This window comes from Diachasma alloeum, unplaced genomic scaffold, assembly GCF_001412515.2.
Source record: "Diachasma alloeum isolate Michigan unplaced genomic scaffold, Dall2.0 Dall_scaffold_00315, whole genome shotgun sequence".
Taxonomy (NCBI): Eukaryota; Metazoa; Arthropoda; class Insecta; order Hymenoptera; family Braconidae; genus Diachasma; species Diachasma alloeum.
In genome coordinates this window covers 1,101,032-1,125,334 of record NW_021680454.1, presented here as the reverse complement: position 1 = coordinate 1,125,334, position 24,303 = coordinate 1,101,032, and the positions used below count along the sequence as shown (strand labels likewise).

The window sequence follows — 24,303 nt, the reverse complement described above, 5'->3', positions numbered from 1 at the left end:
TTTCAAAGCCAAATCTGCAGCGGCACGGCCCCAAGCCTTTCCACCGATATGAAAGTAAACCGGAAAAGTCAGCTGACAGCGATCTGCTCCATTAAGAAGCCATTAAATGTAGCAGACAATGATTTTACATTCCAAAATCCATCTCCACCTGTCCGATTATTGTCTGACTTCACTCCTCTTTTTAACGATTTAACGATAATACCCCACGACTAAATGGTCAGTTTTATTGAGACTTGATTGATTTACTGGAAATAATTATGAATTATTATACCTGTCGGTTATTAGTGGCTCTAAACGCTGTTCGCAGTCTTCACATAGTTTCGCATCGCCGGATATGACCTGTGGTATTCCACCGAGAAGACTCGATGGTCCTGAGGAGGTGGCATTTCCTGCTCTCCATCGTCTACCTATACCCCGGCTACTGCTCGCTTGACTGCTCTCCGAGCCTACGCCACTGTCTGTTCTCTCGATATCCACTGTCCGTGTCTGAATGATAATATAAAAATGAAAATATTTCTATGGTTCGTGGAGAAAAAAATGGTTAATGGCTTTCTTCGCGGAGAATGCGTATAATTAGATAAATTATAACATTTTTGTAGTCTCCTTATCGTATATTCTGCACATTCTCATTGTCTGATATACATTAATAGTTCATTTCCCCTATATTTTATTATTTTATTATATTTGAAATGTTAAATAAAATTTCAAATATAATAAAATAATGAAATTCGTCGAAATACCATTGGTCGAATGACATTTTGTCTAACACCCATTCGTCGAAAATCTAAAAATTTTCAAAAGCATAAGTCGCTTCATGCAATAGAACACTTGTTCAGAATACTGACTTCAGATGCAAGAGTAACAAGCATTCAGTAAATTAAATATTCTTCGCGATTTGTATAGTTTTTTTTAATCACACATCAAAAGAAAACCTTTCGCCAGTTTTCGACGAATCGAAAACTTGGACAAAATGAATTCTCGGCGAACGGTGCTGGACCTATTCTTTTATGCAATCAATAACATGGAATACAATAATGTTTTTTTGAATATATTCTTCCTAAATAATGATCTAATTACCTTTGAAGCCTCAGGCGAACTCGTAAGAATAATATTGCACTCTTCGCTGCTATCGCTGACATTAGAAATCTGCGAGCTTTTCGAGCTCAAGTCCCCCATGCTCGTTTCCTTCTGCTCATAGAGTGCCTCAAGATCCCCCTCAGTGTCCTCGACATCCTCCTCGTCGTCCTCCTCCAGCTCATCCTCCTCGATGGGCACTGACGTCTCCTTCGCGTCCATCAAGAAGTTGAGTAGCTCAAATTTTTTCGACAAATTCCCATCGGCCGCCGTCGCCACCTTCTTGAAGAACTCTTCAGGGCTCTTAGACAAATACACATCACCATCACCATCCCCGTCTCCCTCGACATCCTCAGGACTCTTCTTGAAGAGATCATCAGACAGATAGGAGCCCAGATACTTTCCAGCGTTAACTTTCTTGTAATAAACCTCCTTATACTCATCGGGAAAATAGAGCCTGTCCTTGATGTAGTCCTCAGTGGGTGGAGGACTGAGCGGCAGTGGTGGAGGTTCGTCCGGTATCTCCTCGTAAATCGGCTCCTTAATCACCTCGTAGGGATTCTCCTCCAGAAACAAATTCGAGGACATGAAATCAACATCTGAATTTCTACTCGGTGACCTTGAATACGGATTATCAGCTTCCAGAGTTGACTCTGAGCTCTCGTAGTCCTTGGACTTGAGTAGACTCTGCTTTAAAATCCTGAGGATGGCCTCACCGCTGCTCTCATCCAAAATCTCCCCATTCTCACGAGCCTTTCTCAACGAATCCTCCAGTAACTTCGATATCAACGATTCCTTCGATAAACTGGGCCACTTTGGCCTGGACATCTCCTGATTCACGTCGTTCGTCTTCTCCTGACGAGCCAGTCGATCACATTTTTTAGTCCTTCCCTCATTGCTCATGGAGATGTCCTCATGGATTACCTCTTCAGCTTTTGATTTTGTCTCTTTAGTTGACTCAAGTACAATGTTGGCCTTGTAGTTGTCCAGAATAACCAGGGTTCTGTTCTCCATCGAGTTCTGAATCATGGGAGAGCTCTCGGAGTTGACCGAGATGACTGTTGGATTGCAGACACTGTCCTCTCCACCAACGCTGATTGTGACTTTGTTATCATTCTTGTTGGGCTCGCTTTCGGGGCTTTGGTCGCCGTTGATGAGGATGGAGGTGCGTCTGGAGCCTCTGGGGGGATCGGAGCCACCAACTTGGAGACGATGGACGAGGGGAGTGGACTTGGGGCTGACTGTTATCTTGCAGATGTTGTCTGAAGGCCTAGGGGTGATTATCTCGATTCGCGAGGGAGTTGGGGGGTCTGAGAGGGAGAAGTTTGAGGACTTCCAGCTGGCGCACTGAATGTCTGTAGGCTCCGAGGCTATTTTTGGTGGTGGACAGATGACGATACTGTGGTCGAAGGGACCTGGATCGCTCACACGCTCGCGGGCCATGTGCTTGGGCTTTCCTGGGGGTGGGGACCAGGTTGTGGGACGCATTCTCCGGAAATGCTCTTCGGGGAGGTTTGGAGAGGGAGCGGCTTCCGGGGGAGGCTCTGCTTCCTTCTCGGACAGCTCGGGGAGCTTTGCTGGAGGGTCCGGGAGGTGATTCGGCTGGGGAGGCTCTGGGAGGGCTGCGGGGGACTTGGCTTGGGGCTCTGGGGAGGCTTGGGAATCTTTGGCTCGACGAAGACTCAGTCGCATTGTGTCCAGATACTGGATATTGGCGGCCGACAGCTCCGGCTTTAGAGCTACCGCGCGGTCACTCTGGCTACGAGTGAGAACCGCCTTTCGATTTGTATCTGAAACAGTCGGTTACATTCATATAGGGATAGTAGTGATCACAGGGGTAGCCTGCGCCCCCGGCGGTTGTTCAAGTTGAACAGCGTTTGGTCTGGTTAGTACTTGGATGGGTGTCCGCCTAGTCTCGTCTCCCCGTACGGAGCTGCTGCCGCCAGCCGCGAATATAGAGAACTACTGCGCCGATCTACAGAAAACTCGCGCTAGTTGCGCGTCTTCCGAGAATCCCCTTCTCGGACGCCCGAAAAGTTCTTTAAGTATTATTTTTCGCCTGGTTTCTTCTCGGAAATGCGCGTCTCCAAATTATAAATTTATTGTAAATTCTCAATGACTGACAATTCCAGTTAGAAACATTGAATCCCCGTATGAATTTTTTGAAATAATTTTTTCAAATATGATGATTACCGAGTTTCGCTTTTTAATAATGGAAAATGCACATCAATCGTGCGGAACGGAATGGACATACTTCTACAATGAGTTTTTACTCCTTTCCCCAGGCTCACAGTTGCTTCGTTGTCATCTGGACATTCCAAGCAACTTCAATTCTTTTATTTCCCATTTTGTCGTTGTTTTTCAAAGTAGTCGCAACAAAATAGTCGCAACAGTTGTCGTTGTGTTGGCTTTGTGCTTGAAGCATGGGCGGGTGCTGTGCGATTTCTCTCACGCTTCGGGATTCAGGTATACGGAAGAGGAAACCACAGTGACCACGGAGGCGGATGAAGCCGGGGGAGTTTATACTGAATTAACGCAGCTCGAATTTCCATGCTGGGACAGGGGGAACTATGTTTACTATTATATTCGGGGTTATTCACACAAGTCAATGGAGCCAAAGTCGTGGAATATTGCTGAGCACACAGGTATTATCCGGATGGGGATGTTTCAATTTTTTCCTGATTCGGTTTAGACTGCATTAATCGGGATTTTCGTTATGTCATTGACCACAATCGCTTTGTTTCATCATTCTAGGAATAAATTCGACCAACTTACGATTGTGTAATTGAATACGTGTTTGAATTACGTAATGGAGTGTTATGGGTGGAATTATGGAAGGATTAGGGGGTTTTCTTCTTTTTCGTTGGAATGCAATGAAAATTGTCAACTATTCCCATTCCTAATGACAGTTGGATTGCGTATGAATTCTTCCGGATTTTTTCTAAATTCCTTTTTCAAGTTATTAGCTGTGAAAGTTGCTTCAAGTGTCTAATTGCATTTTTTATAAATGAGTACAGTTTTTGTTGCTAATAAATTAGCAATTTGTTCCCGAATGGGTTCTTTTTTAATTCTTATTTCACTATTTTCTTCTTCTATTTTTTCATGTCATAGTACTATCATCGATTGAAATGTCATCGAAATTTTACGTATTATTTTGTTCTGTCAAATAATTCTACATTCAGACCCGCACAAGATTCGAATTCGTTTTTAGTTCGGGTTTAATCAAGGTTCAATCGAGGTTTAATCAGTGTACAGACGGGATTTAATTAGGGTTTATTCAGAATTTAACCAGAGTTTAACCCAGGTTCTGTCAGAAGTTAGTCGGGACCATGAATCAATATGAATAAGTATTCGACATAATAGACTGGTACCTGAGTTTAATAGAGATGGAGATTTTGATGTAAAAAGCTCATGACGGTATTGTGTAACTTGATAATCAATGATGCTGTTCTCACCATTTTTTAACCATTGAAATATACTTTTCAAGTCCTGATTTAATTGCTATTACTGATGATTCTTTCAGTAATCATGAAAAACCTGATTTTCTCTTTCAAATGGCATAAACAATGTGCTGTAACTCAACAACGAATTGTGCGATCCCCATCATATTTTGATAGAATCCAGAGCATACTGTTATCAATTTTTTGAGCCATTACTAATTCCATTTTATTGACAATTTTTTGAACGAAAAATCGATTTTTGGAAAAATATCAATTTCACAAATAAAATCCCTTAATTTCATCACAATGAAATTCTCCTAACAATAATCTCAACTCAAGTCACAACAACAATTACCCTAATTCATGCCGACATAAATCACGAAATTACGAATGTCTCAATCTTCATCAACTCCGCCTCTCTAAAATTCTCCATCGACAATTAAAAATCCCCAAGAGGTCACGTTCCTATTTTCAAGCTGTTCCAATCCACCTTTCAAAACGTTTTCGACTGTGGAAAAACAAAAAGCAAAACCTCAAGACAGGGTAGATAATCGTTGGGGCCCACGCTTTAGCCATATCTCCAGCGGAGCATTAATTTCCCCCGAGATTTCCGGGCAACGGGACTCCCCATACACTTTGCTAACGGCGTACACCACCAGTTTGACTAAAGACTGAAATGAGAAGAGATCGGATTATCGCTAGAGCGATCGGTTTCTCGAGCTACTTTTTTTCTCTATTCGAAGGTTTTTTTTCTTTCATTTATTTCGTTGTTTTCGTCGAGGTTGGTGAGTACCGATAAAACCGGTGAAAGTGCACGAAATCCCCCCACGGCTAGCATGTATTACACTGTGGCAATTTATCTAACGTGAAAATTCACCTGTTTTTTCTTCTTAATTCCGAGGGAACTCTTAAATAAGCTTCCCGCTGGCATTTTGCCCGGGAGAAAAACTGGGCATTGCGTAAGGATAACGTTTTTACCATTGTTGCTAAACACTCCCTCGAATTCTCACTGTCTTATATAAATTTTTGGAAGTGAAAATTACTCTGATTGCACCAGATAACTGTTACTCACTCTCACAGTAGCTCTAGTTCTTGAATTTCTGAGCTAAATTAATTCGAAATTCCTTTTTCAATTAATTGTTTATAATCACTCTCATTGCAAAAAACAATACGATCGATGAGAATCATACGTCCCAATTCATCAGCGGTTCAATTTTCATATTGCAATAAATGATTTGCTCATGTTCTAATTTATATGCGCACTGAATAAGATTTTAATCATAATTATAATTCAATTCCTTCTAGAACACACTTTAGAGTGTGAATTTTCGGAATTCAATGTTTGTTGATACTCTGGTAAAAGTGCGTGCCCACACTGTTATCAATTTTTAGTTAGTTCACACGGTAATTCAATTAATCTGTTGTTCATCTCATCAATATAATTCCGTGCTTAGAATATTGTCATCTCGTGTTTTCAGCACCAAATTAAAAATTAAAACTTCATTTGGAATATTGAGTCACAGCTTCTTTTTATTCATATCAGAAATTTTGTATTTGGATATCAATATTGTTTGTTCAAAGTGAAAAAATCGATCATCATTTTCACTATATTCCATTCACATTCTCCTATCCTTAACGTCAAAAATGTGAGATAATCTCATAATTCTAGCTATTAATTCTAATCAACTTTGTTCGAAGAAAACCTTAGTAAACGCAATATTAAGAAAGTAGAATTATTCTATTTTCCTCTGACCTAAATGATTTGGACAATTATGATTCGTTCACTCATGTTTCATAAAATGGTATTCAATTCTCTTGTTTGTTAGGCGGGCTTCATGAAAATTCGACGCAAGACGATTGAACTCATGAAACCCGCCTTACTTTCGCCATTCGTTCGAGATATCCACCATGTTGAGATTTCATTTTCGATTCGCGATAATATACGTGAATTTTTTCATGAAAGCGCCTTATCTATTTTTTTTTATACTTCATAAAATGTACAAATCATCTTAATTTTCAATTTTTTCTTTTATGTATTTTTTTTTTTTTAAACCCAAGTCCTCATTAAATTGAAAAAAAAAAGTCAACTATAATCGAGTTTTCTGGAAATCCTTCAGTGTTTAATACTTAAAAATTTTTTTTGTATCGATAGAGTTGTACTTTCCAACCACAATAGAAGATTGTTCTATTATTGAGAGGTGAAATTATTAATTCGATGCAGAACATGATTTTTAGACAACAAATTGAATACTAAATTAATAGGAAGTGCCACCTGCTGAGAGTTTTGAAGGTGTGGCTGCTGGGAGGTCAGACCGAAAGCGAACAGAATAGCTACACAGTGAATTTTCTCAAGTCATTGTTTTTAAATCTAATCACCCAGTATTGAATACTCAATAATCTGGGTCATTAATTATCATTCTGTCGTACGAAAATGAATGAGCAAAAGCAAAAAATGAGCACAAGATTGCGACAACTAACGTCATCCTCTTGATTGAGGGAATTTATTGGCTAACGAAGTGACAAAACGAACGAAATATATGAATTTCATACGGATGCCCAGTGGCTTTGGAATCTACTCAACTCGGGCGCCAGCCGAGCGCTCTTGTACAACTCTAATTGAGAAAGAAAATGCAGCATCGAGTCGTTAATTTGTGCGTAGAGTTGGAGCAAATGGAGAGATAAAATAAAAAAACTCATGTTTTATGGAGTACTGCATTCACAGTTCGTAAAATTTGTGGGAACATTGTATTTATGAGTTTTACGGGTCTTTGTGAATTTTACTCAAGTTCACTCGAGGCATTCTTCCTGAGGAAAAGTGCAACAATTTTTTCCTATCTCATTACAATAAAAAAGAAAATTTTGAAAGTGCACGTCCGGACGATGATTCTCATCTTGATGTGAAACGGTTTTACAGAACTCGAATTGAAATTCTTTCATAAATTTTTCAAAAACTGTCACTCACTTCATTTTATCTTGTTCAATTGAATTAATTTTTTTCTTCAATCAATTGTGTTAATTGAATTAATTCAGAACATTTTTTTTAGTTATCTTTTTTTAAAAAATCGAAAATTCCCAAAATTAGTATATTAATTAAATTTTAATTAGTGTCGATCGATGGGGCTCAATAATATCTACATTTTCAACGAAAATGTTTGAATTCCATCGATTCATCAGCGAAAATTTACAGAATCTAAAAATTGTATCTTCGGATTTTTAGGTAGATCATAATGAGTTGAACGCAAAAAATCCAAAACTGAAATTTAAACGATCACAAAGCAAAAAAAATTACCCGCATGCCATCTAATTTTATCTAATCTCCTCACGACAGCAGGAAGCACGATTCCACCGGAAGCGAAATGACAATTTTTTTAAGACACCTGTTTTCCACGCAATGTCCTAGCGTCGATATTCGCCGGGGAGAATCCCCCGTCCCACGGAAGCAACAGTCCATCCCCAGAATAAATAACAGAAAATAAAAGTAAACGTGTGACAGTACAGAACAGAACAAGAGAAAGAGAGAAACGAAACTATACGCAATCATTCGGCTCTTCCTGAGTCGGTTGACTTGTCTTGCCTCAATCGTGATTGGCATTCACGATGTATCGTATCGATAAATGTACTGCGAGTCAGTTCCGTATAAGGGATCCAATGCTACCATTGTTCTGAGATCGATTCGTGCCTTTCCCACGGAGGTAAAACACTTTCCAACTCTACATATTCATCCCCTTTCGATTTCATTTGGATCTCATTATGAAATTTGAATATGAAACCACCTCGAGAGTTTGTAATACCAGAGGAGGGGAAATATTGGGGATATGCAGGTGAGAAAGTCCTGGTAATAAAATTATGGATCACGCAGTGCAGTAGCCAATCGGTGAAACAGTTATTTTTTCTCCAGTGAAATGCTTTTATACTTTTGTAGCCCAACAGAGCTTTCATTTCAGCCCCATTTGACCCCGAGTTTCCGGACATTTTACAATGATTTTATTATTCAAATTTAGATAAGTTAGAAAACGTTTTCTAAAACTAAAAAAAATTATTAATTTGACATTGAAGAAAGATTGATAAAATAATTGAAAAATTGCAATTTTTGAAAATTACAAATAATTTACAAACAAACAATTTTCCACCGTAAAAATCATTTGTTCAGAATCATAAATTTCAGGTATTTATTTATAAATAAAAAAATTATTTTGTGCAAAAGTTAATTTGAATGACGCTGAATATTCATGATTTTTTCCAAATTTTTCTCATGTAATTTAATTAACAAATTTAATAATTGAAAATGGTTAAATCTATAGGATATCCTTAACTTAATTTTGACTATTGGCCAGTTTCCAATGAATATCTGGAAATCTAAGGGAGATAGCAAAATTTTTGTCATGACCTTTTTTGTAGCCCTCAATGCACTCCACAAAAAAGGTCATGACAAAAATTTTGCTATCTCCCTTAGATTGCGAGAAACACTCGATGCACTCAGAAATCAGACTATTTTTTCTCAACTAGCCTTCAATTGCCCTACGGTACACGCGTTTACTCCTTCGAATCGCTATTCTCTCCTTCCCTCAATTAGTCAATCTCCATTCCCCCACTCTGCAAAATGTTTTTCCTCTCCTCCCGAGATAATAATTCGCAATGCCTCGAATTTCTGTGCATTCTCCTTTCGCACAGATTCTCCCCGTAAATTCAATCAAAGAAAAGAGAACAAGAGTAACGAGAAAAAAAAACTTAACCAGGACTTGACGCGGGTGTGGGCGTTGGAGAAAGGTTACAGCAAGGGGGAGGGGGGCAAAATGGGGGAATGGATGTTGGCGACCCTGAAACGCGTCGCAACGACTTTATACGTGTTGAACGATCTGCCAAAGCAAACGATTGAGTCCCGCTTTGAGTAGTTGAGATAAGGTCATGGTCGGCCATATGTCTATGTCTCTATTCAAGAGATTACAGGCATTCGGGGTGATTTGAGTTTGAAAAAAATTGTGCAATCACTTCTCTCAGGTTTCAATTCGTTATTCTCCTCATTTCTTCACTCATTGTTGGTTTCATTGAATCGAATTTCATTTAAATTTAACATGTCAGTAGCGAAGCAAAGAATTTAAAGTAGTACAAACGTTACTTAAATTTTTTAGATTAAAATATTAAATAAATTCTTAACGGAGTTCATATGAATTAAAACATTCTGGTTGAGTCTGTGGTCAATTGACAGTCTCATATTATTTAAGAAAATGAATTTTTCGAGATGAGTCTGGAAAATTAAAAAAAAAAAAAATCGTATGTCTAACACAAAAATTATCGTCAGTGTCAAAATTTTTGAATAAATAATTTATGTTTCTGGGTAATTGAGAGAAGAAAATAGCTGTCAGAGAATTTGATGGAGAAATTTCTTTTTCTCAACGGTTCACGTGGACTTTAGAAATACAATTTTAAAGAGTGAATTTTTAAATAAATTTTCAATTAAATTATTCGGAATTTTAAAACAAATTTTTAAATAATTTTTTTTTTAATCAAAGCACGTTGATCTTCATCATCAGCGTTATCTATCGTTATCGATAACTTTATTTTCACGAAAATTAAAAACCTCTATTATACCACTCAATTCGCTCTCCAAAAAATCGTGAATGCCATTTTATTTTTTTAAATCATGAGTTGTGAGTCATCACTTCAAAAAGCATTGCATAAGAAGGAATTATGAAAGAATCCTATTTCTGTGTATTTTCCGTGAAATATTGCCCAGCTCTGATATTTATAAACCTGAATAACGGTTATAATCATCTAGCCGCTGTCCTCGATTGCAATCCTTGCAATTTTTTATTTTTTTATTTTTCGAGAGTTCAAGGAGATATGAAACATCAAAGCCTCCATCAGGTACGTGACATACACTTGGCCATTGTAGCGAGTACAAACGAATTGATGAATCACCGAAAATTATTATCTCCGGAATTTAACTTACTCATTGTCTTGCTTGATTGGTGAAAGAATTACCGAGCAAGTTTCTGATCTTAATCTAGTTTTTGTATTTTTTTCCTTCTGAGGCTTGTCTTTGTGCTGGGATTTTTTGTTGGTAGGTCAAGGATTGTACAACTCTTCTAATTCTGAAGTAACTAGAAGAGAATTAAATTCATGTCATTCACAAGAAAATTGAAATGGAAATAATTGAAATTAATGAGATACCTGAAAGTAGAAGGAAGAATTCATCAATTTTGCGCATGATAAACATGCGAAAATTGACTACTGTGACGCAAAGAACAATTTGTGAGTTCGAAAACTTTGAAAATACCGCATTTTTAGCGACTAACTTCGTGTGACTCGTTGACCAATCGGAATTCAGGAACAGCAGTCAGGCAGTTGCGATATATTTCGATACAATACTACGATATATATTTGTCTCTTAGGTGAACGAAAGTTCGCCTGTTTACAAAGGGACGGTTTCCCCCGAAAAACTTTCCCTTTTGTAAAAAAAATGTTAACAACTCCATTTCTTAAGAAAAAAAAAAAAAAAAAAAAAAAAAAAAAAAAAAAAAAAAAAAAAAAAAAAAAAAAAAAAAAAAAAAAAAAAAAAAAAAAAAAAAAAAAAAAAAAAAAAAAAAAAAAAAAAAAAAAAAAAAAAAAAAAAAAAAAAAAAAAAAAAAAAAAAAAAAAAAAAAAAAAAAAAAAAAAAAAAAAAAAAAAAAAAAAAAAAAAAAAAAAAAAAAAAAAAAAAAAAAAAAAAAAAAAAAAAAAAAAAAAAAAAAAAAAAAAAAAAAAAAAAAAANAAATCCTTAAACATTATCAATAATCTACTCACCATTGACCTTGACAATCAACTCCCTGTCTTCGCTCGGAATATCAGCCATTCGATCCTTGAGCTCCTCAATCTCGATCTCCAGATCGGTATCATCCTCGAGTCTGTCCCGCCTGGGTTCAATCTCCTCGCTTCCCCCTCCAGTCCCCGCTGCATCATTTCCACAACTCTCCACCCGATCTTTCCGCTCGTTCTCACAAATTCGTTTGTTCCTCGCCGGCACTTCCGGTCGTTTCACCGAGCCCCTATCAATTTTCCTCTCAACGCCGGGATAATTCTTCACCTCCGGAACAATCCTCGCCTCGTGAACTTGATGGTTCCGCTTCTCCAGACGTTTGGGCTCCCTGATATTCGGGATTGTTATGAATTTCGGGCGCTCTGGGAGAACCTCCTGGGGCACTATCGGCTGCTCCGCCGCGATATCCTCCTCCTTCGCAGGGGAATTGATCTTGCTGAGTCGCCTGATGGTGGCCATCATGTCAGTCGACTTTTCCGGCGCAAAGATGACGTTGTTAACATTGAAGAGAACACTCTTGCGCATTCCCTCAGACCTGCCCCTCTTCAGGATGCTCTTGACCACGATCTTAGCTTCTTTGGGCCGCCTCGGTGGTCGCTTGGGCGATACTTTTGGTATGGGAATTCTGGTGAGAGGGATGTCGTCCTCGTCGGAGATCTCTCTGGGCTCGTTGAAGACCCGGATCCTCTGTCCGCCGATGGCAGCAACAGCTCCTCTATTTGGCACTCGCTCGATGGACTTCACCTTTGAAGGGTCGAAGAGGCTCGACGAGGGCTTCTCCTCCAGCTCCAGAGCGTTGTCCGACAAGTCGTCGCTCAAGTCGTCCTCGTCTCTGGATTGCTTCTTCACCAGGAGGTAGGGGTTCACGTTGCACTCCAGGATGCTCCGTCTGGAGTCGGAGACTGCGCTCGATGACGATGCTGGGTCCTTCCAGTCGTCGTCCTTGCGGCAGGCGCCTGATGACTCCTGCCAGCCTCTCGCCTTCTTGGCAACTTTGACGCTGTCGTCCAACCAGTCGCCTCGCGGCGGCTCCTCCGGGTAGGTCTCTGTGTCGAACCACTCCGAACGGGAGACCGCGTCGCCACTTATCTTGCGCTCTTTCGTGGGTCTGATGACACTCTGACTCCGGCTGTCGCGGCTGTTGGGTTGACGGTGTGGGGATATACTTCGGGCGCGGGAGCGCGGCTCTAGGAGACGACTGCGGCGCATCAGGTCGTAAGGATCGTCGGCTGATGAACTCAGGACACCTAATTGGGGGTTAATTAGAGGTCATTGGGAGAGTGAGGTCTCTCGAGGGAGGAAGGGTAACGGCTGATGGTTATTTTCACGCGGAGAGAAAAGTTGGGTGAAAATTATCTAGAAAATCGTGAAGTGAAATTGTTCGTTAAAAATGCTTTTTGAATAGATCTTCTGTCGTGTTGAATCAATTTACTTGGGGACAAATGGATTCTTCCTGTGGTATAAACCTATGGAGTCCTCTCAGACCAAATGATTGTCGTACAATAGATTATATTTTTTCCTGACAACAGTTTAAATTCTTCTAGAGTCTATTCTTCAGTCTAAATTCTTCTAAATTTAATTTTTGTGAAAGATATTAAATTTTGTTCTATCGAATTGGTTTATTTCCCTCAAGTAAATCTGGGCCACTCCATCAAATACAGAGCTAATTATTTCTTTAAGTGTAGTTCACTTGACTTGTTTGGTAATTTTTCTACAACTTTTTTCTCCACGCCCTTTAAACGGAAATGCAATCTAGATTTTTTTTTAAACAAGTATTATTTAATTAACAAGTGATAACTGGTATTCACTATAAAATATAAATTTGAAAGTTGACAACAAAAAGATAATTGGCTCAAATGGAATTTAAGTAAAATTTTTCGTTCATTTTCGAAAGCAAAATATTACTTAATTAGAAAAACAGATGTCATATCCACTCGTCATTTTGAGATTTTCACCTTGGAAGAGAAAATAAATTGTTAAAAACTACCGAACGACTCTACACCACTCTCGTGTGATTTTCTATGTCGAGTTATCGCAAAATCTGCAATTGAATTCACACTTATACAACACGGTATTAAAGTTCAATTCACAGCTTGTTTACATTTCCCAGGATCCAACGAAAGTAAGAAATTCTTTCAATCAAATAAACTCGCAAATCTCCCCCGGCTTTCCATTACCTCCCATGAATTATTCATGATTTATTTTCCCTTCTTCCGATAAACCAATGAATCTTTTATTTTTTCTCCAAACATCAACAAATCCTCATGAATTCTCCAGGCAATTTGTTATGCCAACGAGCTATCGAGAACATGCATTCACCTCAATTAAATTTAATTAAGGATACCCAAGTACTTCGTTCGAGTTAGGAACTCTTTTTGAAGCAAAATTTCTGAGCAATAATTTTTTATTGTTGAAAATTCCATTTTTCAAAAATCGCTTCCTCGGAAAAAATGTTCGGAATCTGTTTTATTTCGCGCAAAAAATACTCTTGATCTGTTCTATCCTCTCTAAAAAATTGACTGAATTACCAGCAAGACTAGGTCTGGCCCTGGCTGAACTCCCGGGTATGCGACACGTTCCGCCCAGTGGAATACCAGCGAGTCTGTGTCCCCCGCATTTTCGGCAATTACCAAGTTTCCTTGTTGTACCGCTGAGAAACTCGGGGCAGGAGCACACGACCAGGACTGGTGCACCGGGTGGTGGTGGCGGTGGAGGTGTGAGAAAACCGCGGGTCTCCAGTCCACCTCGTGCACCACGCACAGTACCGTAGAGCCATGGCTCACCATACAACATCTGACGGGACAAGGCACTGCCACCGCTTATTGTACCCCAACCCTTGGTGTTCAAATCCTCGGAGGCTTGGTTCTGACGGGAGAGACCCAGCCGAACGCTCCACGATTTCTTTCCTTTACTCAGGGTCTCGTAATTCTGCAACATTGAATGCATATTTTGGTCAGAAAAGTGATTGAATAGTTTTTTATTATTTTTGCTTCCGAATGGACCCAGTTGTTCGCTAATGACTGGACGGAATTGAATCTTTTTTTTTTTTTCAAATGTAAGTATTGTTGCGCCCTATCGATAGCCTTTCATTAAAATTTAATTCATCGATTAGTTTTTGTAATTTTCGAATTTTTTCGAAAATCGGTTGTCCCGCGATAACTAAAAAAATATTCTGAATTGATTGAATGATGGCTTAAAAAATTTGTTTGGATGTCTTTTTGACAGAGTTCGAAGATGAAGGCGATAGCAATAATCGATTTTGATGATTTTGATTTATTTGAAAATTTCGAATTTTTCATGAATTTCCCTGAAAGTGAGCTTTCTGATGGTTTCTTCAAATGTGATGTTTCAAAATCATTCAAGTATGTGTAAATAAAATTTTTCTATCAACATTTTATCGAAGGGTTGAGGGGAGAGATGGAACCGTAAAAAGACAATCGGTTGTATAGAAGAAAGGGATAATAAGAATAATGATGATGATAACATTCAACTAACTTGAAAATCTAACAAAATTTGTTGAAAAGAAATCTTATTTAATTTAATACAATTAAATAAACAATAAATTACACATGACAGAAGAAAATGATGCGTAAAATAATCATCCGGAGGCTAATTTGTCAGCAAAAATAACTATACTATATGCAATACAACAGCAATTTCCCACTTGTTGAGTTATTTTATTTAAACTTAAACTTAAATGTGGAGGTGTGCGATCTTAACACGTAAAAGTCCACCGGAAAACCGTCACACAATAAATTCTCTAAAACATTGAAAATCAATTGAGTAACTCAGTACGACATTGGGCTCCGCCTACACCTGGAACAATGTCTCCCCCGAAATGTCGTCGCCTACATTCCAAAATGCCGCGTAATGACTGTGACCGTCACGTCTTCCTCCCAAAAATCCCGAAAACCTATAAGAGATAAAACAATTAACCCGTCTATTATAAAACAGGAACTCCGCGCTTAGACTCTCACTTCCCCCTCTCGAAAGACACTTTAAATGTCAGAACGAAAACACAATCAATCTGAAAGGCTGTCCCTCAGTGGGGGGAGGAGGGGGAGGAGGAGGAGGATGAGCAAGCACATAAACAAGACATTTACCGAGAAAACCCAGCACTCATTCCGAAACGATCCATTACGTACTGTTGGATAATTCACGAGGGCCCCTATTAGATTATATTCACGAATGGACATGGTATATACTTTCATGCGACCCGAGAGACCTCACAAGTCCCATGTGAATCCGTCATTACGAGGAAAAACCGAGTCTTCAGCTGCGTGTTCAGGATTGGAATATATGTTTCCATGACTTTCGAGTCTATACGGGTTGTACTCCTGCCACTAGTGGAAGATGCATGGCTGACGATAACCATGTGCTTCATAGCCTCTCTAAATCGTATTATTTTTCCCAAAAGTGGTGTGCAATGAGAGTCTATGACCGCAATGGAGCAGAGGGATATGCGGTGGGTGATACTCCGTTGAAACTCATCCAACACGGTATTGTGATGTTACTGGCCACTTCATCACTGAAAATTATCACATGGACAACTCATCATACGGACATTCCATCACTCGGACAATTCATCACATGGAAAATTCTTCACAATTAATCGATAAAAAATTAGCGGAATTAAACAGTGGGCATAATAAATAGCTTATTTCATCACGCTGTGGGTAAAGTGACATTTTACGCACGCAAAGCCCCACTTCATACGCATTGTGATGAAAAAGAGCGTCCGACACTCGTGGGAAAAGTATTCTTTAACCCGTGGGAGGGCAGCACTCGTCTTCGACGAGCGCAGCACACCTCCCACACGTAAAAAACCACTTTTCCGCACTCGTATCGAAATACACTATTTCATAATTGTGGAGAATATTTATTAACAACATCTGGCTTTGAATTTCCATTCCAATAATTGAATATAAAATGAATTCCGCAATTTTGTTTGACGACATTAGACTCATCACTAAATATTTCAATAATGTTTTTTTTTCTTCACTTTCATTGTAAAGACTCAATAAATTAGGAAGTAATTAAGAATTAGACGAAATTCACGATTATGATAAGACCGCCGACTAATAGCAGAATAAATTAGGCTTTCGATTGAATATTTCAATCATGTTTTTTTTTTACTTTCATTGTGAAGATGAATTTCACGGGTGATGACTGTCTATGTCCCAATGACAACTCTAGCTCATTATTTTGGACAGTCAAATGAATAATCACCGCTTCATTCTATCACAATATGCACCGGCATGCAATTATCAACTCAAAGATGCAGGATTTACCCTGTTCTGGCTTTGAAGTAACTCGCGGCTGGGGTGAAGTGAAATCGTTTCCGCAGGAAAATTTTTGCTCATTTAGAAATTAATTTTTTCAATGTATCAGGCTTTATCGTGATTGAATCGCTGATCCTCGTGTGCTTTGTTGTGAAAATCGAATGAGTAATAGCGGATGTTGAGCAAGATATAAGAATTATTTCATTTTAAATACAGGGGAAAATAATTCTTCTAATTAAGATTTTTATTTATTCAAGAATAACTCGTCGTTTAAGATCTAGACGAGGAATTTCTGTCTTTCCTATTATATCACTTGCAATCCCCTTCCTCCGAGGGTCAGGATTATTTTTCCAACAATTTTGCACTTTGTCGAAGTCTAACAATAATATCAATACAATAACTTTTTTTTTTTTTTTAATAGGACAATTATTTTTTACTTGACCCAATTATTGTATTGGATAGTGCTTAACGTTAGTAAAAGGTGAGAAGGGACACAAAAAGGATAGACAAAGAAGAAGAACATTATGAAAAGGATTTTTTTTTTTTTTGTAAGAAAATAATCCTTGGCTTGACCCAATTAACGTATTTGATAGTACTTAACATGGGCGAGAGGGGAGGAGGGACACAAAAGGATAAACAGAACAACAAAGATAATGAAATTTCAACTCTGGCCAATACCACTCTCCGAAGAAGGTCGTGACACGTTCTCGTGCCGGAAGTATGCCCGAGGGCATCGCGAGGACGCATTAACGAAGCCACTGGATTTCGGTAGTTGTAAAAAAAATATAAGAGAAGTGAAATAAAAAACAGGTGGAAGAAAAGGACGTACGTCACGGTGAATGGAATGATAGCATGGAAAGAAACATCTCGGAGACATGCCGGAAAATGGGACATTCGTGAATGCTGCCGGGTACACCCAACGTCCAATGCTCACTTTCACACCGAGGATCGAGAACGTAAAAATGCGCTCCATCCAGCTTTGTTGGTTATTTCGTTTTTTTTTCGTTTTTCTGAGAGGCTCAATTCACTTCTGTTATTTCAAGGGGAGACCGCAGTGAAATTGGGCAGTCGTCGGTCGTTGAAGAGACAATTGTTGAAGGTTTTAATATGAGTTGCAGGTGAAAAAAAGTGGTAAAACCAAACTGAGATTTTTCGAGGTTGTGGAGGGTCAAAACAGGTGGGATGGGGTCGAAGTTTGTGAAAACATTCAAAAATATCGATTTTTTTATTCATAAATATAAATAATCACTGTTAAAAATTTTTGCCTGCAATTTCCGTTATATTTCTTGCAAATTTTTATCACGTGATGGTTCCACTGAAATTTCAAGGAATTCCGTCATTGGAAAATCGAAATTTCATGTGAAAATCAATGAAAATGTAAAATTTCAGCTCAACTATTCCTTAAAAATGAACAGAAATCTGAAAAACTTGGGTAAATTTCAATTAGTTGATAATTTCGTGTAATTTAATACAGAACCTTCATGTTTTCATAGGAAATTCAATAAAATCAGAGAATTCTCGTGATTTTTTTGCAAAAAATGTGAAATTTCATCAATTTTTCAGGGAAATCTAAAATTTAATTTTTTGTCAGTCTCAAAAAACTTCTATGTTTGCTTTTTTCACTCTCTATTTTCCCCTGAAACTCATGTCATAAACTACAATACCCATCTTAAGTTGTAAAAAGGAGAGCAAAGCATTGAACTGCAGGGAAATATAATGGAAGAAAATAGAAAAAAAAATTATCTCCACCCACAGCACCTTTCGAAGAATGCTATTCATACCCCATTCCATCAGGAATTGAGGAAGACGTAAAATATTATTTCAACGCGTTAACGTAGAAACCGGAAGTGCAAAGAGGCCCGCCCATTGTTCCATGAATAAAACGCGTGAATCTACAGCAGGTGAGACGCGGAGCTAATTCGTCGCTCTGCGAAAGTCATCCGGGGCACTCAAGAGCTCCCACCCCCTCCAGAATAATACCCATACCCACACTATTTAAGGATTCATTATTCGTATTAACAAGAACGAATTCAGGGGAAAGCTAAATTCCTCGAGGAAGAGAGTAAAAAAATGAAGCAGTTCTGTGGTGCTCTTTTCCTGGGATGAGTGCGTCTCATTTTTACCTGAATGCGCGTCTACCGTCGGCAAAAAGAAGTTTATTCCTCGCAATTGTTTCGGTATTGAGAAAATGTCGCATTCGAGTTGATGCGGAATCTTAAAATTATATGGAGATTATACAGTGAAATTTCGAAGCATTTTGGTATTGAAAATTATAATTTCAGGGGAAAATCCGGGGGAACTGTCAATTTTAAATTAGTGAAAATTAGAGAAAAGTCAGGAAAATTCCAAGAAATTTCTCGAGGAATTTTCAGGGAATCCCTTCAAAATTCCTGGAATTTCAGGAATTTTAATGGAATTTCACAATCGACAAAAAGAAGTTTGTGTCTTTCAATTGTTTCAATTTTTGAGAAAATTTCACATTCAAGTAATTTTAAGGAATTTTGTCATTGAAAATCATAATTTCATGGAAAAATCCAAAGGAACTGTAAATTTCAGTTCAATTATTCCGGGAAAATTGATGAAAAATCAGGAAAATTCAGAGAAATTTCTCCTGAAATGCCTGATTCCTCAAAATTTTCAGAACATTCCTGGAATTCCAAGAATTTTAATGGAATTCCCTGAAATTCAAGGGAATTTGGCAAAAAAATCATTGTCACTCAAAAATTCATACAAATTATGGGATTTCCGTCTTCCTGTCGATAAAAAATTGGGATTTTACTTGAATTTCCAGAGAACTTGAAATTCCATTGACTTTTTCTCCTTAAATCGAATCCAAGATCTTTGTCCAGAAAATTCAGTCAATTTTCTTTATTTTAACACTCTACAGGTTATACAGATTAAAACGGAAATTATTCTTGTAACTGACTACGTTATTATGCCAATTAGCGCGATCACACGTTGTTCCAAGAAAATAATAATTGAAAAAAATGTTTACAAAAAAAAAAAAACTGAATCGACAAGTTTGAGATGCCCTGTGAATGCGGGGAAAGTGGCCGTCTCATTCAATCTAATTGATACTCTCAATGAGTTCCACTTGATTTAAAATTACAACCCAGGTTAACTCGGACTGTGTTTTTCACGGCCAATGGGTATCAAAGAAGTGCTCCTATTCGAATTACCTCCAGCACCACCTGCACAGCAACCGTAATACCCATGAGATACCTTTGTTGCATTCTTTTTATTTCTACTTTTTATTCTACTATTTTCACTCGTTTCTGTTAGAGCGAGCGTACTGATTACGTGGAACGCATTAAAACATAACGAGGAATCGTTATGGGCACGTTGGCCCCTAGGAGTCTCGGTTAGGCTGTACTCCGCAGGACGTTAGGCACAAATGAACATTATGAATACGGAAGTGAATGAATATTAATAAATATTGGGTACTAATGAGCCCATAAAACTGTGAAGACAATGTTAATTGCGGGAATAATGGATAAATAAAGAATAAATACGACCTGCCGCGTCCGTTTATCTCTTTTGTTTGACGTGGGGATGACGGGAAATTGATTAGCGAGTCATTCACGGAGAATAAAGTTGGAGGAATAGCAAACGAGTCAAGTGAGCGGGGAGTGGAATTCATATCGGGGCGAGAAGCGCGGAACGAATAGCAAATTTTGCGCCGCTGACTCGGGGAAATTTACTAAACGCGAGGGTAATCTGTGCCGAAACTGCAAAGTCTATCATTTATTGCATCAAACGAGGAGACAATGGCATTTTTAAAATAAATTAGTGTAGTAATTCTTGCTAATAAATTAGAAATTTACTTCCGAATGGACGCGTTGTAATCGTTAAACTTCAAGTTCTTTAGTGATCGCTAGTGAATGGCAATCGGTTGTACGGAAGAAAGGGATAATAAGAATAATGATGATGATAACATTCAACTAAGTTGAAAATCTGACAAAATTAGTCGAAAAGAAATCTTATTCGATTTAATAAAATAAAATAAACAATGAATTATACATGATAGAAGGAAATGATGTGCAAAATAATCATTCGGAAGTACATTGATAATTTATTAGCAAAAATAGCTATACTGTATGCAATAAAAGAGAAATTTTCCAGTTGTTTCTAGATATTTTTAATATCATCCGCAATAGTGGATTTCGTCATAATACCGAAAAAAAATTGTCCGGCGAATATGAGGTTGCAGTTGTGATGATATAAGCTATAAATTTTTTTTAGGCCGTATCGAATAATATTTTTTTACTAAAAGGTTATTTTTTGCTGAATTTCAATTTCATGAATCATCGCAAAGCGACAAAAATTTGTCGATCCTTTTACCGACATCATTGAGAACCTTGAATCCCATCAAGCTCTCAAACAAGGAAATGGAATTTCCTCATTTCGTGCAGCAAAATGTCACATTATCGTGCATGTGCTCAAAGCATCCCTCCTGAGGAGGGGTCACGGTGGCTGCTCGTGTTAGCGTGCTGTACGCTCGTTGCACAACATAGCCATGGCACGACGTAACTACACAAGGTAAGAACGCGCGTTACAACTTGCGTATAAGCCCCAAGCACAGGGCAATATACACGAAGGTATCCGACCGATTCTATTCTCCTTTTTTTCATCATTTTTTTCCCTCCTATTTTCCCCTTTTCCTTCTCTTCGAGCTTCATTCGCCGGCTCCAACGGACTATGAGCGCGGACTGCACGGGCGCATGCGCACGGGCCGACTCGCCTCTGCGCATGCCCACAGACGAAATCGTGGGAGTCGAGGTTATTTTTCTCTCTCGTTTTCGGTTTTTATGGAGCAATCGGAATGCGAAAAAATTTCTGTCGCGTTGAATTGCCGAGCGATAGGAGAAGGCGGGAGAGGAGGTTTAAGATTGAATCAAATATCAAGCTTCCGTGAATGGGACCTAGGAGAATGTCGCGATCTCGTACCATGTCATACGGTAAAACTCGACGCACTTCGCGACGACAGAAAGTCATTTGAGAAAATATGAGTTGTCTTATCTTCAATACCACATCGGTATTTCCATTAATTGAATATTCAAGTTGAGAGACTCGTTTCTTTATGAAATCGGAATTTCACCTTTTTTCTTTGCGATGAGGAACGGGCTGAACTATCTTTTTTGATCTTTTGGCTTCCGAATGGGAGCTTTGCAATAGCTCAAATTCAAGTTTCTAATTTTTTTGTGTGAAGGAAACTAACAATTTCACTTTTTTCGCGAAATTTTCTTATGAAGGATCAAGCGAATTTCATGAATTTTTCATGCATATAGACTTCAATAATCTCTATTCCTTGACACCAATTAAAATTCAATTTTTCATAGTTTCGAGAAAATAAATATTTTTTGAAAAATCGATTTTTCAACGATCACTCAAAAGATTGTCACCAGAATGGAATTAGTCATGGGTCAAAAAATTGATAACAATACCCTCCTGATTCTATCAGAATATGATGGGGGTCGCACAATTCGTCGTTTAATTACAGCACATTGTTTATGCGATTTGAAAGAGAAAATCTGTTTTTTCATGATTGCTGGAAGAATCAGCAGTAATAGCAATTAAGTCAGGGCTTGAAAAGTATATTTCAACGGCTTCTTAATCAAGTTGAAAAATGGTGAGAACAGCATTATTGCTTATCAAGTTACACAATACCGCTATGAGCTTTTTATATCAAAATCTCTATCTCTATTGAACTCAGGTACCAGTCTGTTACGTTGAATACTTATTCATATTGATTCATGGTCCCGACTAACTTCTGGCAGAACCTGGGTTAAACTCTGGCTAAATCCTGAATAACCCCTGATTAAATCCCGGCTGTACACTGATTAAACCTTGATTGAACCTCGATTAAACCCGGACTGAAAACGAATTCGAGTCTTGAGAGGGTCTGAATGTAGAATTATTTGACAGAACGAAATAATACGCTAAATTTTGATGACATTCCAATTGATGATAGTACTATGACATGAAAAAATAAGAGAAGAGAATAGTGAAATGAGAATTTTTAAAAAGAGAACTCATTCGGAAGCGAATTGAAGTAATTGAGAACTAGAATTTTCCAATAATCATGAGGAATAGCGTGATCAGACAGCTTGCAATCATGAAATATATACGGTAAACTGAAAAACGGCTTCTCGAAACGACAGTACGTCCTTCGTGAGATACTTCAGTTTCTGACTCGACGACAGGGCATTTTTTAATTCCAACAAATGAGAACCAGTTTTTCGTGTCTCCTACCGTGTGATAATACGATCTGAAGTAATGAGACAAAGGTGGACGGTTTATTACAACTTCTGTGTGCTTAATAAACTGGATTTGGCCGCTCTGTGGATTTCAAAAGAATACTTTCGTTTTTGCTCCGATGATTTCAACGAAAATGAAATTATTTCACATCGAGAACAATTATTCTTGCTTGAGAGCTTGACGAGATTGAAGGTTGAAAGTGGGGGTCCGTGAACACAGGGAAATCTCGCGCGGAATTTCGAAAAAAAGAATCGCGTTTATCCCCAAACAAGACTTTTATCTATTTAGCAATTTTTTTATAATTCAAGAACAACTTTTTCGTCGGGGGCCTTTCATTTTTTACATCTTTCACGATTAGAAAATTATTCTTGAAACTTCAAGCGAAAAAACTTGAAATTTTTAACAAAGACAGAGTTACATGAAATTTCTGTATATTTTTTCATTGACGAATTCGTTAGTTTCTTGGATATTCCAGTAATTCTCGATTTTCAGGTCCATGCGGCACCGAAAAAATTGGGAAAATTCAGGAGAAAATTTTCTCAATCTGTTAAAAATTCAATTCCATTTGATGTTCAATTTTCACAATGATTTTGACAATTCAAGCTTTCATTGAAGTATCAATGAAACTTGACATGAAAATCCAATTTTCTCGAATGTTGAAGATGAATGAGAAATTTCATGAACATTTTCATTTAAAATTAACTTAAACTCATAATATTGAGAATTCAGATGAAGCTGTGGCTGAAATTTCAAGAAATCTCTAACAGTGTTCACATGTGACCTTCCCCGAACCGACGTCGAGGGTGAAATCACGTGAAATATCACCGAAAGATAAAAAATTATAGAATAAACTTGAAAAAAAAATGTTTCTACCTTTGTGGGAGTGGGTGAGGCTGAGTTGGGCGTCATACCCTGCTGATAATGGTACCTCTTTGGTGTAAGCATGGTAGGGGGCGCACCGAGGCTAGCCGGCCCTACAGCGACGCTCGTCATTGTCATTTCCAGTTATCAGTGCAGTATCAATAACTAACTCGTTGGTAACACCTGATTTTTTATTGCTGTCTGGCTCTGCCAAGTGTGAAGGCAACACGGGCTCGATCATTCTCGCGCCGCCTTTCTAAAGAAAGAAAAAAAAAACAAACGAAACGGAAGACAATTAGAATAATTGGGATTAAATGTTCGATGCAAATGTGGGAATGAGTTAAAAGTACAAGGTTGGTTGTTATTTGTCTCTGTCCGCTTTAGGTGAAAGAGGAGAAACATCAAAATTGAGGCAGCGACCGAGAGACTTCGGCTTGCGTAAAGCCCAGACGATCGAATTGCGTAAGCCATCCACAATAGCCCCCCTTGCCTGACGCAATTTTTTATCCCGCAAACGACCGAGCGCGATGAAGAGAGAGGAAAGCAATCGAAAACATTGCATAATGGCCTTTATTACAGGAATTGGATGTT

General features: G+C 38.2%; 1 protein-coding gene across 1 annotated transcript in view; it reads right to left on the bottom strand.

Annotated features, from left to right (window-relative positions):
- The window catches only part of LOC107040044, a 53,805-nt gene that overhangs the window by 5,597 nt on the left and 23,905 nt on the right, over nt 1-24,303 (bottom strand). The window contains exons 2-6 of the mRNA XM_015259961.2: nt 23,725-23,968; nt 13,840-14,239; nt 11,299-12,558; nt 1,078-2,864; nt 272-486 (exon numbers count right to left, since the gene is read on the bottom strand). Coding sequence (XP_015115447.1) covers nt 272-486; nt 1,078-2,864; nt 11,299-12,558; nt 13,840-14,239; nt 23,725-23,850 — 3,788 coding nt within the window. The 5' untranslated portion in view covers nt 23,851-23,968. The remainder of the gene's footprint in view (nt 1-271; nt 487-1,077; nt 2,865-11,298; nt 12,559-13,839; nt 14,240-23,724; nt 23,969-24,303) is intronic.